Raw genomic sequence first — 19,509 nt, forward strand, 5'->3', positions numbered from 1 at the left:
CGTATGATGTCTGATAAAGAATGACACCTAAACATCAACTACACAATGTGTGATTTGTGGTTTGTCATCTCCAAATAGATATGGTATTATAGATGGGTATTTTATTGATAGTGATAGTGAAAATCAAAACATGACACAAAAAATATTAAAACAACAGTTACTTTATTTTATTTGCAGAAGTAGCAAGTTAAATTATTTCCTGAGGTATTACAGACAGCTGCATCTTCATCACATTTAGTGAACTGAGCCCTCAAATTTTGAACATTTTCCCCTACTGTTTCTGTAACATTACATAAATACGGTCAGCAGTATTGTTTGTCCAGGAGCTTATTGATATTTTTGTAATGACTAGTCAGGAGCCAGTACTGGTTTAGTACTGTTTTTCAATACCCATTCCTATATGATAGGAATTAGGGCTGACACAATATCACATTTTCACTTCATGATTATTCTGGCTCAAAAAAAAAAAAAAAGAAAAGAAAATTGAAAAATCTATCTTGGCACATCTATTTTCATATCAAGCTATTTTATATTTTATAGCTTGATATGAAAATACTCAAGTATCTCAAAACTGTACTTGAGTAAATGTACAATCCACCACTGGCAGCTACAGCAGCATAAGTTTTTACTCACAGACAGAAGAGGTTAAAGAAGGTGATCTAATTACTATAATGTTTATTTTCCACATCATTCAGCTTAACTGTTCTGTAGCTGACCATGATGCCTGACCTTTGGATTTGGGCAAGCTTGAAAAACACCCATAATATTGAAAAGAAAGTTTGTTACTAGTAGACATTTTTACACCAATCATCCTCATCAATCTACACACTGAACATATTAATCTTCAGCTGTACTGCACAAAATGTCCAAAATAAAATATTTTATAAAGGAAGTACAATGGAGCTGGATATGAGACAAGTATTTTTTAAATTTTTGTGTTCATGTGTATTGTAACTTTATGACCCTGTAATTATTCTTCCCAATCTGACATTTCTGATAAAACAAAAACACAATAGAACAAAACTTCATTCTCAACACAAACTGGAAAACGTCTTTAGTTCATTAAGACAATAATCCACATAGATCTTTGCATTGTTTGAAGTTTAAAATATTGTTTTGGGCTAAAAGACATCTGAAGAACGCGATTTGCACCTACAGACAATGTTGAGTGAAGTGTTTTAAACTGAGTAAATTAAGACGTGTCGTCCTCCTGTATGATTTGGGCTATGTTCCTACTTCTGATCCAAGACTATAATAAAAGCCATTCTTGCAAAAAAAGTAGAAACTGAACCAAAACTTAGACTTTTACACAGAGTAACTGGGGCCTATTCCAAGGATTACTTTGCAGAGTAAAACAAGGAACCTGGACTGATGTAAAATAGACATGTTCTCTGTCTGCATCACCTCAGAAGATCAGGTGTTCTCTGACTTTGATGCTACAGTGACACCTGGTATCAGAGAGAACTGTATTATTAAAAGCTATTGAGTTGTTTAAAACAAAATATGTTGACCATCACTTAATGATTCGATGTTTCCACATGAATTTGGACAGCAACACACCGCAGATCATTGTGACGAGAAGAGTTCCACCACATATAGGTATCACCAAAGATCCATCACCAACTGGAAACTGTAAGCTCACAGGGACTTGCCCCTACAGGATAAAAGATACGTTTTGAATGATATAAGAAAAGGAACAGTAGACAACTAGTACGATGAAAAGATGCAAAGATACCTGCTGATGCTGGATTTTAACCCACGGACATGAGCTTGAATTGTCGGGAGTACAGGGAGCATTCACGACAGCATGAGGCTCTAAGTTGTCGAGCTGTGTACCTGGACAGCAAAAAGTAATTTAGATCAAGACAAACAGTCACTTAATTTTCAGTCCCCATTAGCTACTTTCTTTATCCAGTGTTTCTGTCAACCAACATGTAGGGGTCTTTCATGAGATTATAATTCAGAGAAAACTTCTTTTTTTCTCTTTCTCTTTCTTTTTTTGTATTGCTGATATTCTGGTTTACCTTATTTTAATGGATTATATAGGATGGGCAAAAATAAGTATTGGACTTCAGCCTATTACTTTATCAGTTGCTGATTGTGAATTTTATTGTGTGAAATCAATCAATCAACTTTTATTTATTATTCATAGCTGCATTACTATTTAACCATATAATTTAGTATATAAATATATCCACACAACTAAAACAAAAACAATATTATTAAAAGGCATATTGATTTCATTTTATCTGTCAAATTTAGATCAGAAAATTCCCTTTGCAGCTATCAGGATTGGACCCTGAAGTCCTCAATCAGTCAAGGCTAGCAAAAACTCCAAGGCACGTTGTGAAGGAGCTAAAATGTTTGTTACCCAGCAGGAAATTTAGGAGGTATATAATAAACACATTGGTTTCTTGTTTCTAAGAAGAGCTGATAGAATTAAAATGATCCACTTGCATTTTTCAGTCCTCAGCAGCAGCTCTGGAGGTTCTATGTCGACAGTCCTGAATGTTTTCCCATCAAAAGAAGGCTTGTGGTAGCGACCATGTATGGGAATTGTTACTTTTAGCAGTCTGGGAGTTGGTCCAGTTGGAAACACATAGGTGATAAATCCTGAAGTCTTGTGAGCAGGCACCTCTAGATCTATGGCTGCATCTAGTAAAATCTTCCAGTGAAAACACAAATAATTACATTACTATATACATACACAGTGTGGATGAATGTGGCTTGTAATACTTATTTTCATAAATATGCTTTGTCAGTCGTACCTGCCAGTCACTTTGATCACGCAGGGATGCAAGTTGGTATGGATCAAGATAGACACCTCTGGGCCATTTATGAACCAGCAAAACCTTGACCCCACTGACCACGTCAGGGTTGAACTCTACAGTGGTTACCACCTCCCTAAAACAAAAGAAATCACATCACTCACAGAAAGCCTTGAAGATGGTTATTTTCACATGCTTGGAAATGCACTGTCCATACCTGTGAAAACCCTTCTTGTTGATCTCCACTGAAACTGCTGAGGATTCAAGCAAAGGCTTCAGACGATCACAGTGGTTTTCATTCTTCTCATCTACAAAAATAAATATGTAAGGTGCATTGATCAGGACAGAACAGACTTTTAGTGATAACTGTAATAATACTTTTATGACTGATTTAATTTATTCTTTGTTAGTTCTAGTAAGGAAATGAAAACACGGGGGGAAAGTGGGTTCATGAGGAACAGCCTGATAGTATTAAGATTAAAGATAGAATTAAAACTAAAATATAAAGGTGTTAGGTTTTAAGACAACTGTACGTTATAGCTGAGTGGTAGACCAATGAAGCTGAACGAGTTTTTGTTTTAAATGTATTTTCCACCCACGAGGTTGTAAAGTGTAAACTTAATCTTTCGTGTCATTTCTCTTTTCATACATGATGACAGAAGAAATTGCTTTCTACCAAAAATAAGTTCAGAGTTTTGGTGACACACAAACTAATAATTGATTATCGGTTTTATACCTTACCCTTTTCGATCAGACAATGACATGTCGATAAACAGGACAACACAGAAAACAGTAGGAAATACATCAAAATGGTACCAGTGAACTACAACAAGCCTTTCACGGCCTGTGTATTCTTTTTCCTCTAACAAACTACGTCTGTAATATGTCGTGCTCTCTTTGAACTTGTTTACGGAAAAAGCTCTTGAAGGACCCCTTTATAGTTCTCAAGAAACTCTAGCGATGCCTGACTAGAAAGAAAAATAAACGAGCATTTCTGATGGAATAGTTATACAAAAATAAAAAATAAAAATGTACACTCAAACAACCAACCATGATTCATTACCGCCACTGTAGGTGAAACAATAGGACTTTCAAATAATTTCTGTAAATATAGGCAGGCTTCGACAAAGACGTCGGCTAACGTTCGGCACCAAGGAAACGCTTAACGCTAAGCATCTCTCAAGCTCGCTAATTTTAGCGAGTTTATTAATCCAGACTCATTTGTCAAATATTAATTTTGGTTAAAATTATCTAGTATGTTATCACTTAACTTCGAATGGAGACCAGTTGAAACCAGTTTGAGAAGATGAGTTTCGAGGCAAAACGATGTGGAGTGCAGTTCAGTCCGCCCGCTATAGTTTTAATTTATGAACACAAGGAATCCAATACGGTGCGAAAAAGAATAATACCAGTGCGAAACTTCTTTAAAAATTCCGGTGAGGCGAAACATTTATTCTGCACTTCACCCACACAACTTACTGTCCATTTCTTTATTTAAAGTTACTAAAAGATCTCGTTCACGGCAGGCATGTCGATATGAAGCAGAGTAAACACAGACATCCCGTTCCATTTAGTATAGCAACATCTTTTCAGTGAGCCAACATGCACAATAGCAGCACCCTGTCTCTGTTTGAACTGACTCGAACGGAATCTTAATTAGTATCATGGAAACACCTGTGTTTACTTTACTATAGTTTAAGTCTTCAACTGCATTTCTATGCAGCACCAAACCACAATGCACGTATAACCAGTGGTGGACAGTACTGAAGTACATTTACTTGAGTACTGTACTTAAGTACATTTTTTGAGTATTTGTACTTTACTTGAGTATTTGTTTTTTTGGAAACTTATGACTTTCACTCCACTACATTTCAAAGACAAGTATTGTACTTTTGACTCCACTACATTTCTAGGAAGGTTGTTGTTACTTTTCGACTGAGCTTTGAAGTCAGCTGTTGGTGTTTTTTCTTTTCTAAAATGCAGTTGGTCACATGTTGTGTTCCTCACAGAAGGAAACCAATCACAGTAGCTCCTCTCAAATGGGACTGATGTAAAAGTGGAAATTTGTCATCCAGGTGCTCTCTGTGACGAGCACAAGCAAGCTCTCCCTCTGTCATTCAAACAAAAAGCTGTAATGGTGACTTTGTTTTTATTGGGGTGAAAAATACCACATAATCCATGTATATACTGCCTCTGAAGACAAAGAAATCTGTTATTTAACAGACTTGAAGAACTCCTTACAGTTGTCTTCAATCTAATTTTATGCAGTGATTTTAATAGTTAAATCAGAAAATGACAACAGCTGTCCTTTTTGTTTTTGATTGTATTTCAATGCTGAAGTTTGTATAGGTGTTTCTATAGACTTTGTGTAGCATCATGGTTCTACAAGCAGGTCAGTGAAGCATCAGGTGGTTTCAGAGAGTTACAAGCTTCTTTAAATGCATCATGAAAACAATACAGCATGTATTGATATTAAAAAATGTACTTTGTAATTTGTACTTTTGAATATTTAAATATTTTTAAAAATGTACTTTTGAATACTTAAGTATTTTTAAAAGCAAGAACTCTAGTACTTTAACTCAAGTAAAATTTTGACTGAGCAACTTTCACTTGTAGTTGAGTAATATTTGACCAGGAGTATCTGTACTTTGACTCAAGTACTGGGGTTGAGTACTTTGTCCACCACTGCGTATGAGGGCCTTAGGGCTCCTTTTTTAAAAATCTTACAAGCCTTTTCCTGTCGATGATCCTCTATCAAAACCTTAATTATTTGACCCTATGATGAAAATTCCTAGATAAAATTGTGCTTAATTACATTGCCTCAAACTAACTTTTTTGGGGGCCTTAGGGGAAAAAATGAACTTATCATCTATAGTAAGCTGTGTGCACTGACATGGATGCTGAAAGGCAACAGGATACAAACATGATGCCCACAAAGTGGGAGGAAAGGGGGGTTAATTGGGCCCCTGTAGGCAAATCTGACATTGTAGAAGTCTGAATCCTTTGTGTCCTCTCTCCCGAATCACCAGACTACAGCAGTGCTGCTGAAAAGCTGAAGAACAACCCCCGGCACAGGGACTACCTGAAGGACGTGTCTCAGAGCCAGCTGGAGAAGCTTCACATCATCCTGCGGGATCACATGCGAGGCTTCACCTTAGAGCACAGTCTGGCCTCATTCCACGTGGACCCTGATGAAGACCTGAACAAACTGGACGACGAGGAGCTGGCTCGCAAGAAGAACCAAATGGATGAGCTGTTTGAGAGGAACCGGAGGCACAAAGATGATCCTGACTTTGTTTACGACCGTGAGATTGATTTCCCTAAAACCACCACCCAGGAAAAGTGCAGTTGGGATGACGAGTCTGATGATGGATTTTAAAACTCTGTTCTTAAATCCTCTATCTGACGTTTCAGAATGTAGACTGCAGATCACCTGACACACTGATGCTCTGTGAGATAAAAGGGAAATCTGACACAGCTGAACCTGACTACAAAGCCTAATGTTCGTCTGAAGTCATACACACATTTGCATGCAGAAAAATATTTTCCGTCTATTGCCAGTTTATTAGGTACGCTTATCTAAACCTAATGCAGTCAAATGCAACAGTCCTTGACTTCATTACACCTTCATGAGGTTAATAATATGAACTTTTTATTGAAACAGTTTTATTAAAAAGGTGCTTCAAAGCCAAAGTTACGGCGCTGTTGAACATGCTGAGAAGAGATTTTATTATTTTGCCCACCCAATTTATATCAGTACGGATAAACTAAATATTAGAAACACTACTCAGTATAACACAATACTACAGCAGTGTATTGCTAACAGATCAGTACCAAGTTTTATAATGTGAAAAGCTTTTCATTGTAACATTTTGAGAAACATTTAATACAACTTTCTAAATCTGTATGTAAAAATGTGAAAATATCTTGTTATAACATGAAAAATATCACGTTGTAACAAACTATTTCCTGAGCTGTTTTTCTTTTTCATACGCTTCTTTATATTACAGTTCCACAGCCCTGCAAACTAAAGCCTCCAAAATGGACATAGAGTTGAGTCAGCACCTCTCTTCAGCAGTTTCAAATAGTGAACATTCTGACGTTTGCAAAAGAAGAATTTACTGCACAACTGTTGTACAAGACTTTTAGCTATCTGTACCTAATAAACTGGCAACTGAGTGTTTCAGTGTTTCTGGCAATGGCCATCACAGCTACAGTGGGCGAACAGAGGAACAGAACAACTGCAGAAACACATCACAGCGTATTCAGCACCAATTTGACAGCATTCCCAGACAACTACAGCAATAAATACAGTCAATACCCGCATTCACACTGTTTTGATAATGGTTTGGCATTTCACTGGAAACACCAGTAACACATGCAGTATTTTTCCAGGTACCTCTCATGGTAATCTAGTTGGTCTTGAGACCTTTGCACCTGAAAGTACAGCTGCAAGCCCCAAAACAGCCAAAAAAGCAACGTCTTAAGAATCAATGTTAACAGTTACTCTGCTCTATCCAAAGTCGTCAGTGTCAACAGTTTTCATTGAGTGGTTATTGAGACAGTTTGTGTACCTGTTGTCAGTGAAAAACTGGCACAACAGTAAAGGCTTTTCATTTAAAAGAGTAACTGGACCGTTGTTGGAAGAAATGTTACTGATTCAAGAGTAATTTCTTTTGGATTTCTTGATCTTGATCTGTTTTAATTGTAATGTGTGTAATGTTCTGACACCAATTTTTTAATCCCGATACATGAACCTTGTGTATCAGCAGATACTGATTTGATATCAGTTACATATTAATTTTTTAACTGCTTTTTACTACTTAACCTGTATGGATGTAATATGATTTCTATTATTGTTGTATGGCCTGGCACAGCTTTGAAAAAAAACATGCAGGTGTATATGACGCTGCTGTGAAGCTAATAAAAGAATAATATCGGTTCAGTGCTTAGACTTGCGTATTCGCAGACACCTGATCCAGTGTTTCGGGTGTATTGGAAGCATTTCCAATACTAGTACTAGAACAACCCTAGAAACAGCAATAGTCTCAGCGCCTATTTATACAGAGTTAAGGTACCATTAGAGGTAAATGAGAAGATTCATAAATTCGGTGAAACAACCTGAACACTATTTGTAAATACCCTGTGGTCATTTTAAATGCACATCACTTGTTCCATTTCAAACTGCAATGAATGGAAAAAAAAACATGAAATAATAGTGAATATTTATTTGTTATAAAATACTGAAATTTATAAAATACAAAGACTTTGGCTCTTTTATTTGTGGCTTACACCTAAACAAGTGATATTCACAGTTGAATATGAAAGAAGAGGCTAAAATCCTATTAAATAAAATTTGAGTGTACACCAATATGTAAGCAATACAACAAATATATCTTTGGAAAATAATGTGTCCACAAAATATTGTTTCATATCATACAAAACATATATATATATATATTTCCATATGGTTTGAAGTGATGCACTATGGCAGAGTTTTAAATGAGTAAACTATATATCATAAAACCAAGCCTGCAGTATCAAACCTCTTCAGGGGAAAATTTCATTCAAAGTGCTTCAATACCTCATTCAGTTGACAAGAGACACTGACTGACTGACCATTAGTACCACAATACATTCAAAAATGTCGCTTTTTTAAAAAAATTGATAATGGATGAATTTACATTGCTTTGCTTGTTTGGTGTAAGCTAATCAAAACGTTTTTACACTGGTATCAATTGCAGTCATGTATGCAGTGCTGATGTATTCCCTAAGGAGGTAGGTAACTGAAAATATGACACATAATTCCTTCAACCACCACAATTTGGTAAGGATTTAAGTGTGTAAATTTGTAAATTCTCAGCAGGATCTTAATTTGTTTAAAAAATAGATCTTTATAAAATCAATATTTCAAGTATGCTTAAGCCACAGTCCAGGATTTCTGAGCATGTTAGTAATAACAATATATACACTTAAGAGGAAGGATTTTCTGATTGGTAATTTGTGCAACTTTATACTCCACTGCCCAGACTAATATACCCAGAATACACTAATAAAATACAGGTGAATTTGTTATTTAAGCGCTTTTGGACAAAGACAGCTGTCTTAAGTCCCATGACACGGGCATAGTAACGTCTAAAGAAGGGGTCTTATGGCCTTTAAAACAGATGTATGACCCATAATTTCTATGGAGTTATATGAACTGAAATATATGTATATATACACAGTATATTACACTATTAAACTACACCAAAAATACATACATTGTTAGTTAAGTACTTCTGAAATTGAAAACTTTCATTTCTTCTTCTTGTCTTGGGTGCACCTCGGACAAAACCTGAGTGATTTGAGAGGGAACGGAGAAAGTTGTTAAAACGTGGGGACCATCATTCTCATCAACCATCTGTTTTAATAATGGTAATGTTTTTATAAACGATTGTACATTAACATCCTTTAAACAAATTCAAAGTTCTTACCATTTTCCTTTGGGTTTCGTGGCAAGATCAACACAGGCAAAGTGAAACCACTCAATCGGACACTGATTGATGAAAAAACCCCCCAAAAAAACCAATGTCAGTTTTAAGAATCTTGACTCGAGGCAGGCAGTCAGACAGGTCGTGATAGTAAAGACTCTTGTCAAAAAAAAAAGCAGAAAAGAAATAATTTGAAAACTTACATCTGGGTTATCGCATCCAATCATCTCTCCATATGACACCTGATGGCACAGGCAGTACGTCGGCTCATTGGGATCGACTGGCATGTCCAAAACGTCTGATGGTTGCATAGGCAGGAGAGCGTCACTCAAGTCTGGGCTGGAAGTCCAACACAATACGTACATTATTAGATTTTAACATGATCAATTAGGGGGGAAATTAAATGTGCAGTGCAGAAACTAGAAGCAACCCCCTACTAAACCTCCGGCCTAACTAAACCACCCAAGTGTACCTGTTTTTCATCTTTTTCTTGCGGGGAGAATCTTCATCAGAACCTTTCCTTCCTCTTCCCCTGGATCCACGCTTCTCTCTCAGCCCCCGGGACTCACCCTCTGTGGAAAATGTTGAAATTTATAAATGTGCATCAATCATTTATGCATTGTTTTACAGAAAAAAAAAAAAATCAGTTACCCAACTTACTTTTCACTCCTCTTCCTTCTGTACTTTCGTAGCCGCTCACTTCCAGTTTCTCCTTTAGCTCATTCTCAAACCGTGCCAGATCTGCATCCAGTCTGCGGATATGTTTGTCCACCTGCAGTATACAACATTATTGGCGATTAGAACCTGGCCATGTGTTCAATTTAGTACGAGAATATGTGATTAAAAATGCCAATTTCCAACATGTCGACTATTTTAAATACTGAAACCAGATTAACAGTGACAGGAAACAGAATTTACAAGTGAGAAAATACGAGTAGGTTTTGGACTGACCATTTCATACGTCTGCATTGCGAGCTGGACTTTGTCATCACTGAACTCTTTGCACTTGCTGTAGGCATTCTGGATCTTCTGCAGGTGTTCCACTCTCTGTTCTGAGGCCAGGTTCTTCACAGTTGCAATGTACTCTTCAGCCAGTTTGTCAATCTCTCCTTTCTTTTCTGTACAACATGATTATTACAAGAATGGAAACACAATATTGATTGCACAATACTATATTATAAAGCATAAAACACTATACTTTTTCTATTGGTTTTAAATGGTATGACAAGCATGCCTCACATTGAGGCCTTCTCAGATGTTTTCAGTTACTAATCCAAATAGATATTCTTCAACAGCACACATTTTGACACATCAAAGCAGGAAATACACAACAAATAATTAATAACAATTTAGATAATAACATTATGACATTTAATTATCACCTTCAGTCCTGTTGTCCAGGTCCCGCATCAAGGTAAAGTTTCTCTGTAGCTCACATGGTAGGTTTTCAATACCTAGAGAGAGGGTTGACATCATGATGAGGGAGACAAAGAGGTAGACATTCGTCCCTAACACTTCACTTATTATCCACTAATGGTGGGTTCATACAAAAAGCAAATATATTTTTTCATGAATTATGCAATGCAAACATGTGAAATTTGCATCATTCGCATAATCATGCAAGTTGAAAATATTTTATTTTAGCACTAAGTTTTGAAAATGACAAACCATCATGGCCTAATTCACAATAGGCCTCATCAGTAACTCTTAGGAGTTACTTTGTGCATAAATCAATGTTCCTACACACTTTTACTGCCATTTCTGCATCATCTTTTATTATGTTGACATGTGTTATTGAAGATACATACACATATTAAATGCTTTATAAATGAGAAATAAATACATTTAAGCTGAGTTAACAGATCATCTAATTATTTTAATTTCCTCTCATTGGTAAACAACATAGGACATTTTAACCTATTTCATAAAGGCAGAATGAACAGGTTCCTGATTTTTTCCCTCTCATCAATAATTTTTTTTTTTTTTTTTTTTTTACATATTTTAAATGCCTTACAAAAAGGGTACTGCAGATATTAATCTCAAATTTGTAGAATTACTTCCAGTAACACCTCCTGTCATGGCCCAGCCTCGGAGCGTGACTGCTTCAGTTCACTGTTGTTACTACATGGTTGGACCTGTTCTGCTCAGAAACACAACCGCACAACTGAATGCTTCAAAACCATGTACAAAAAATAATTTAATTAATGCAGGTTGTTGGGGACACAAGGCGACGAGGGGGAAAATATTATAAGATTAATGGAAACTATTAATTATCAATAACATTGTCAGTTACTATTAATAATTTGGTTTAAAATAAGCTACCAATGAGCTCAAGAATTTTAGCCAATTGTATTTTGGGTTGACGTTGCATAAGCCGTTATGTAGTAGCCTATATATGTAGATATATCATGGTAAATGTAATATTTACCATAAAAAATAAAACACGGGCAAGTTGGGACATTTTCCCTCCACTTGAAGAGTGTCAAAGCTTGTATGGTATCCGTTACATTATGTGACGCACTTCAAACACCCCGCCCCGGCGCGTAACTGGTTACGGGAAACGCGGTTACCAACAGGTTGCAAATGCATGGGGTCTGCTTTCCAACAAGCAAGCACGAGTGTAAACCGAACTGGACAATATCCGAAAGTTTTATTTTGCAGAGTACGACAATAACAATTCAAACAACATTGTAGAAATGTTACTGGTTGCTAATCACCTAGCTGCTAACGGCTAACTGTGACAGAACACGATACGGACTCCATCCGATTGCTAGCAAGCGTAACCTACAAATGGTTAACGATTCATAAATTCCACATTTGTCCATCTAACATTGTCATTAGTCTTTGCGTGAGTTTAACGACACAGATTGACAGTTTGCCCAACTTTATATCACCGACGGTTATATCACGATGCTACTCAATTAGCTAACGAGCTAGAAACATAACTACATAGATAGAGACATAGCGTTGACAGCTAACCTAGTAGCTAACGCACTGTATTGCCATCTGCCAGTCACCCGCCAAGCAAAAAAGTCCCCAATACAGTAAAACTAAGCCTCAAACAGACGTAGGGTGATCGAAACGTTCATACTTATTTAGTATAACCCCAGATACTTACTGTCAAGATAGTGTTCCAAGTATATTGCCGTCGCCATTTCAGGTTAGTTAGCAGTGTAGCCCCTGCGTTCTTCGCTTTAGCCGTGAAACTGTTGGCCGGAGGGCTTGTTTTGTAAACCAGGGTCGCCCGTCGGTCAGTGGCTTTGAGATATTTGATTCTGTCTGTGGTCACAGATTTCTCTGGGCGGTAACGAAACGGCGCACACTAATGCATTTAGGCAGAGCAGTTTCCCTCCAGCGTACAGGATACAACTTTTCTGCTTGTGTGAGCTTGTCACTCGCATGCGCAGCAGATAGCGGTACGTCCAGTGCTTTTGTGTCTCATACTGTGTAAATCAAATAAAAACTCGTCTCAGAACGATCAGTTTACTTCTGTAGTTACGCTAAAACATATTTTTTTGCCCCGATCTCCAATGGCACTGTGTTTACGATATCTGATACGCCATATTCTCTTTATTCAATTCAATAAACTTAACCCGTCTCAGTGTAAACATCTATTTCACCAAGGGAAAGATAAACAAAATGGCTATATTCCCTAACCTGTATGATAGTCATCTGATGTCTGAGTAAATGTACTTTGTCCATTCTATTCTCTTGCGGTATATAAACCATATTAAACGCAGATATTTACACATGTACAGCCCACCATGTGAGTAAAGAGGGGAGACACGATCGAGTGCGCCCTCTCTGTATTTGCTAGCACTTTCGACTGGTCTTGTCTAGAAGGGAAACCCAGACCCGTCAAAAATCTCGCGAGAGTGATAATTTTAATCCAAGCCATGATCTTTCTTTAACCATTAACAAGTATTTTCTGCCCATAATCCCATCCAAATTTTATCCACGGCGATTTCAGAATATAAAACATGATTCGTTTGTATATCATGCACAATGAAAAAAAAACAACGGGTAGCAAATCTCGCGACAGTTTCGCAAATCAAAGGTTCGCTTCTAGGGACGACCACGTTCCAACGCTGTCAGCTGACAAGTACGTCATTCAAAACAAACACCTCCCTCCTCAAAGAGAGTAAATATTAGCGAAGATGCTCCAGGGGCGGCGTTCACGGAAACTGTCGACGGCCGTCTATAACCTGCGTTCACTCTGTTTATTGGTCAGGTTTCTGGACCCCAAGGAGCTCATCTTCGTTTTTGTACATCTCACTTCCGTGTTTGTTGTAGCCTCACGAAAGACATCTTTACTTGAAACATAGCCGTACAAACTAGCAAGTAAGTAACTACATTACACTGCGCTTTTACCAATTAATATTATAAGCAGTAGTGTTAATGTTTTAGGTAGCTAACGATGAACACTGTGAACTAGCTAGTAGGTCAGCACGCTAACATTACTGGCATGTCTAAGCAAACGGCGTTAGTTAACGCTAGCTAACTTCAATTGCGTTTGGTATCAGACAGGATCCACAAAAGATAAACTTGTGAATTGCTTCAGTGTGACAGACTGCTTCGCGTTACATAATCGGTATTCAACACGTTCTCTCCCTTCCAGCTTGTATTAATAAGAAATGAGGACGATCTGCTCACAACTGGCCTGTTGTTACTTGAAGCCATTATCTGTTACCGTTAGATTAGCTCGCTAACCAAAATAGAGCTAACTGATAGACTGTCAGCTAGCTAATTAACAAAAAGAGACAGTCATGACACTGACAACTTAGCTATCTAATATTTGTTTCTAATAATGCTGTTATTAACCGGCATATGTCAAACGTGCCTGTTCATGAGCTCATATTAATTTGCAGAATACAGTTTCTCGTGATAAGATACCTTTGTTGCATTAAATATCAGACTGTTGCTAAACTAACAATGTCAGTCACCTGCAGAGAAAATCATAATGGACATTTCTCTGTTTTGTTCTTAAAATATCAGTATGGATTTCTGCCAGTAGTCACGAGGTTTGTTTGGCTGCCACGCCTCGTCATGTTGAAAGTTAAGGTCTGTTGTATTAGGGTTGCAAATTGTAATAACTTTACTTAATCAATCATTAGGAAGTTGATGATCAATCAGTCAATTAATTGTTATTTAAATAGTATTCAAATTTTGCTTACACTAAACAATATCAAGTACATTTTTTCTACAACAACATAGTGCATATTTTCTGACAGGATTACGTAGCCTATGAAAAATATAAAGACATAAAGGCCTACATATTAAATAATTTTAATTAAATATCAGATAGCATAAAGCATGTGCTCATAAAAATAATCTCAGTGATACTTCAGATCTTTATTTGTTAGTAGATCAATTAAATTTTACTTGATTGATCAAATTCTTGATCATCAATTACTCATTATAATCCCTAATATATACATATGTTATTGTTTCAGGTGTTGCCTCCAAGATGGCTATGGTAAAGAGTGGTTGGCTTCATCGACAAAGTAAGTAACCACAGATGCCATTTTAACAGCATTTAATAAGTTTTGTCTACTAACTGGATGGTAAAGGTGCTGTGACCTTTGGTATGAAATCCTCTGTAAATTGACTAACATTTTATCATTTAAAGGCACCATACTGCGTCGGTGGAAGAGGAACTGGTTTGACTTGTGGGCTGACGGACGACTTGTGTTCTATAATGATCAACAACGGCGTGACATGGAGGATGACATTCACATGAGGGTGGACTGCATTAACATCCGCAACTCTGCTGCATGTCAAGGTGCTTGTCATCTGTTGCACAATGTCACACATTGTCACACTTACAGGATTAACCAACATGTATTAATGTTTTTTCAGGATGTAAAGATTGTGGTGTCTCAGTACCACAGCAGACTGTGACAATATCTACCATGATTTTACATAGTTAATTATGTTATTTTACTATTCAGTAGTATAAAAGGACTATTAGTGACTGCTGCATTTTTTGTTTTGAGTTTGTTTTGCAGTTGTACGTACATAATTCAGGCATTCATTGCCAAAGACAATTCAGAACCAACATGAACTTCATATGTGCTATTAAGTTCATGTTAGTTTTGAAGTAAGGGAAAAACACTTTTTTTTTAACAAAAAAAATGCTCTACACATCAGACTTGAAATAGAGGACATTTTTCAAGTCGTCAGTTTCTTTGTTTGTTAATATTACGATAAATATATTGTGGATTTTTTAGTGTGTACCTTTTAAATGTGTCCTCTCTTTATTTGTCCTGTTGTTTTGCCTCTCAGAGCTTAACCCACCGGATGGGAAGAAGCGCGATTCCTTGCTCCAGATAGTATGCAGAGATGGACGGGTCATCAGCCTGTGTGCAGACAGTGCAGATGATGCTCTGTAAGATGGATTACATATGCTGTGTCATTATATTAGCTTGGTGAATTATTTGGACCTCTTTTTTTGTTCCTGTGTTGGTGAAGTTGAATGTTTTTGTTTTAGGTCTTCTGTGATTATATTTTCTAGATAGACATTATCGTACATCCAGAATGACATGGTCTCCGCTTTGTGTTGCAGGGCCTGGACCATGGCACTTCAGGATGCCAGAATCAATACGGTGAGTTCATGCTACATCTTTAATTATGTGACTTTTGATTTGTTTACCAAAATAAGAACATTAGACTGGAGGTCAGAGATATTTCTCTTACTTGTTTCTGACTGTGTGATACAACTCTCATATTGTGCGTTTTCATTATATCTCTATGATGGTCAAACTCATTGCAGTAGAAGGAAATGTCTTTATGAGGGGTTGTCAGAATTTTCTATAGTTTCCATTTGTCTACACATCACACAGCTCAGTTTTGTTGGTGTTTATTCTCAGTTTACAAGTGAGGTGGCCTCATTCATGTTGTTTTATACTTTTAGGTGGTCGCAACTCCTCAGATCGGCTTTGCACAGGAAGTGATGGCATCTGCGCCTCCCCCCTACTCAGAATATGCTCCACCACCTCAGGTAAAAGGCATAAACAGAATGCATGTTATGCATGAGACTGAACAGTGATGGGATGTTACGAAGTACATTAACTGACATATTGTACTGAAGTACAAATTTGAGGTACTTGTACATTACTTGAGTATATTCTTTTCATTCTACTTTATACTTTTACTCCAATACATTTATTCGACAGCTTTTGTTACTTGTAACTTAGCAAATTAAGATTTTTGCACACAAAACATATTGAAATTTACAAGTCCAGAAAATGATTTAACTATTTTGATAATCATTTAAGTCATTTTTATTGTAATAACATTTTATGGTTCCAGCTTCTAAAATGTGAGGATTATTGCAATAATTTTAATTAGTTTTTAATGATTTTGAGGTTTAGATTATTGGTTGGACAAAACAGACATTGTAAAAACTATTTTCAGTTATTTACAAACCAAACAATCAGTTGATTAATGGAGAAAATAATGAGCAGATTAATCCTAAAGAAAATAATCGTTAGCTGCAGTTCTATTCAAATCAGTTAAAAATGAACCAACTACAAACAGTAAAATCCGACTTTGACATTAATGCATGAGTAATAATAATCTATTGATATAATAGTATAACAGCCAGGGGGGCACTGAATGCGTTTACTTTTAATACTTAAAGTGTATTTTCATGATAATACTTACACACTTTGACCCAATTAACATTTTTCAATGCAGGAATTTTACTTGTCTTTTTTACAGTGTAGTACCAGCAGGTCTGAAAACTTTCTCCACCAGTGGGTAAAGAAAATTGTGTTAAGTTAAATGGGGAAAACTATGCTAGCAAGCTAGGTGAAAGAAACAAAAAGAGACTACTTCATGACAACAAAGTTGGAGCCTACTGCCATCTACTGGCTCAGTAGTGGAAGTGTTAAAAAGCTCCACTGAGCAACATTTGTGAAATTTTGAAGGACTTGCTCACACTGCCATCATGCACAGAATTAACTGAGTCTTTTATTTTCTTCTTGTCTGTCATTTTTCAGCAGGTTTATGCTCCGGGTCCGTATGGAGAGTATGTGGCACCTCCACCTCACGCTACACAGATTGTGTACTCTGCTGATGGACAGCCCTACGCTGTAGCTTACCCTTATCAGTACCAAGGTAAATAACTGCACATTTCTCAGCATACAAGCAGTAAACCATCATACTGAATGTAAGATGGAAACTTCATAACATAAAATAGGACAATTTTTAAACTTTTTCATTACATTACACTTTTCATGTGTAAGCGTTAAGTTAAATGAGACATCACATCGCTGTCGTTCATCCTAGGTGGATACCCTGCTCCGGGAGTGAACCATGTTGTTATTCGGGAACGCCAGCGTGACGACGGGGGAGACGTGGCTCTTGGCATGCTGGCTGGAGCGGCCACCGGTTTGGCCCTCGGCTCTCTCTTCTCTGTCTTCTAGTGTCTTGATTAATGTACATCTAGTAGCACACTGTTCCCCCGTATTCGCAGTATTTGGCTTCTTCTCTGTGCCGTCACATGAGTTGGAGTGAAACGTGTCTGTTGGGCTACTTCCATCAATGAAGCATGATTGTGATGGGCAGTGAATTACTCTGTATGTGTCCTACATATATATACACACACATATATATATATATACAGTTAAGTAAATACTGTTAGCACTTTCTCATACGGCCTGTGTGGCCCCTCCCACCCCCTTTGTGTTGTCAATATATGAATGTTCTTAACCAAAAAATACAGTTACTCACTTTTAAGAGTTATTTAAATGGCACCTTTTATGTACATTTCAGGTCCTCTCAGTGTTTTTCAAGTTTGTTTCATGAAGCACATTTATCCTGTGTTTGAAGAATTATCTTAAAAGCCATGCATTTTTTTTTTTTTTTTTTTTTACAGTTTTCATCTTTCTGTGTACTGTACTTTGGTTTTACATGTATTCTTTTCTGTTTTGGTTGTGAGTAATGCAGTGTTTCTTCAGCTCCTCAGGTTATTTGTGGCGGAGGCAGGCTGAGATGAGAGTTTTGTAAAGACACGGCACACACTAAGCAATAATCCCTTACACTGTAGCATTTTGAGGTACCCATGTGGTGAGATCTGGTTGTGATGGATGTCTGATGTTGTCGTCCCCACAAGTAAGTCTCACGTATGAGGAAACACTTGCATTTACACGATGCGCTCTGAAGTGAAAAGGGACGTCACTCCTCCTTATACCTGCATGCATTATTTATGATCTTGTTTTTTTCACTGGCAGCTGTTGAGTCACTTTTCATTTTATTTGAAACATGTTTAAACTGATATGTTGGTTTTCATTTCAGTAGGCTATTATTACCAATTAGATGAATCCATCTCTTGAGATTTAGTGTCATTTCAATTGGCCTGGACTTTTATTTTTCACTCCAGATGACTTGAATGTTGTCAGATTTCCCAATTTTTCATGTTAAATTTGATAGTATTTATTCACTTTGAAATCACAACTTGTGCTCAGTAGAAAAGATTTTGGTCTTCTTTTCAAACAAAGACACTGCAGATATTTATCAGTGACACTAACAGACGATGTATGAGACTAGTATCTCCAGATTATTTAATTTTAGCCAATAGTCAGCTTGTGTAAGCAGCTTTTGATGTCATTTTTCTACAGGTCTTAAATTAATTAACCTAATATATTTCTCTTATTAAGTGTACTAATTAAATGACGATCTACCCTGCATTTAAATAAAAATATATGACAAGAGATGTATTTTAACAATTAAATATATTCACAAAGTTAATAATGGCTCCTGTTTGACTTGGTTTTGTGTCTTTTATTTAACCCTGAGACTTCTGTTCACAGAACATGTCATTTAGGATACAACAAAAGTGCAAATGACCACCTTTACAAGGTAGATTTATGTAACCAGCAATTCACCTCTGTAAACCCAAAAAGAAACTCTTAAATAAAGACATTTCACACCCGTTTGCAACACAGGAACATGACAGAATCTGTAAGTCATCCAGAACAAAAAATAACAGACAGAATCTGAAAGTGGTGAAAATAAAGCTCTCTGACCAAAGTTGATCAGAATTTAGAAAAATGCTTTTAAAAAGCATTATTGTAAAATATTACACTGAGTACCTCAATACAAACCCAAAAGGCCATTTGGAAGCTAATGAGAGGCTTATATGTAGTTAAATAATAATAAGTATACATTTTTAAATAGTGAGCATTCATGCATTTTTTAGAATAAATTCCCATTTATAAAAGCCCCAAAATTCAGTTAAAGAGGCATGTTGTGTTGAAAATGTG

General features: G+C 36.7%; 4 protein-coding genes across 5 annotated transcripts; 2 read left to right on the top strand and 2 right to left on the bottom strand.

Moving 5' to 3' along the window:
- Positions 1–143: 143 nt before the first annotated feature.
- Positions 144–3,684, bottom strand: pigx (phosphatidylinositol glycan anchor biosynthesis, class X). The gene is made up of 6 exons (XM_084722727.1): positions 3,510–3,684; positions 2,986–3,076; positions 2,769–2,904; positions 2,458–2,665; positions 1,736–1,836; positions 144–1,654 (listed from the first exon to the last, which is right to left on the bottom strand). Exons 1-6 carry the CDS (start codon positions 3,571–3,573, stop codon positions 1,514–1,516), a joined length of 741 nt encoding a protein of 246 aa, XP_084578853.1. The 5' UTR covers positions 3,574–3,684; the 3' UTR covers positions 144–1,513.
- Positions 3,685–3,890: 206 nt separating this feature from the next.
- Positions 3,891–6,947, top strand: cep19 (centrosomal protein 19). The gene is made up of 2 exons (XM_084722728.1): positions 3,891–4,204; positions 5,798–6,947. Exons 1-2 carry the CDS (start codon positions 4,075–4,077, stop codon positions 6,145–6,147), a joined length of 480 nt encoding a protein of 159 aa, XP_084578854.1. The 5' UTR covers positions 3,891–4,074; the 3' UTR covers positions 6,148–6,947.
- Positions 6,948–7,981: 1,034 nt separating this feature from the next.
- On the bottom strand, positions 7,982–13,022 carry ing5a (inhibitor of growth family, member 5a). The gene is made up of 8 exons (XM_084722729.1): positions 12,360–13,022; positions 10,624–10,695; positions 10,193–10,359; positions 9,902–10,013; positions 9,714–9,813; positions 9,445–9,580; positions 9,245–9,306; positions 7,982–9,105 (listed from the first exon to the last, which is right to left on the bottom strand). Exons 1-8 carry the CDS (start codon positions 12,394–12,396, stop codon positions 9,066–9,068), a joined length of 726 nt encoding a protein of 241 aa, XP_084578855.1. The 5' UTR covers positions 12,397–13,022; the 3' UTR covers positions 7,982–9,065.
- A 364-nt stretch (positions 13,023–13,386) lies between these two features.
- plekhb2 (pleckstrin homology domain containing, family B (evectins) member 2) lies at positions 13,387–19,194 on the top strand. Of its 2 annotated transcripts, none has more exons than XM_084722731.1 (8): positions 13,387–13,582; positions 14,695–14,745; positions 14,871–15,023; positions 15,527–15,629; positions 15,807–15,846; positions 16,155–16,241; positions 17,248–17,362; positions 17,534–19,194. In XM_084722731.1, exons 2-8 carry the CDS (start codon positions 14,709–14,711, stop codon positions 17,668–17,670), a joined length of 672 nt encoding a protein of 223 aa, XP_084578857.1. In that variant the 5' UTR covers positions 13,387–13,582; positions 14,695–14,708; the 3' UTR covers positions 17,671–19,194. The 2 variants fall into 2 exon arrangements, with proteins under 2 accessions (XP_084578857.1, XP_084578856.1); XM_084722730.1 differs by having other exon boundaries at positions 13,388–13,582; positions 17,245–17,362.
- Positions 19,195–19,509: the final 315 nt, after the last annotated feature.

The sequence above is a fragment of the Lutjanus erythropterus genome, chromosome 7, assembly GCF_056507025.1.
Source record: "Lutjanus erythropterus isolate fLutEry1 chromosome 7, fLutEry1.hap2, whole genome shotgun sequence".
Classification (NCBI taxonomy): Eukaryota; Metazoa; Chordata; class Actinopteri; order Lutjaniformes; family Lutjanidae; genus Lutjanus; species Lutjanus erythropterus.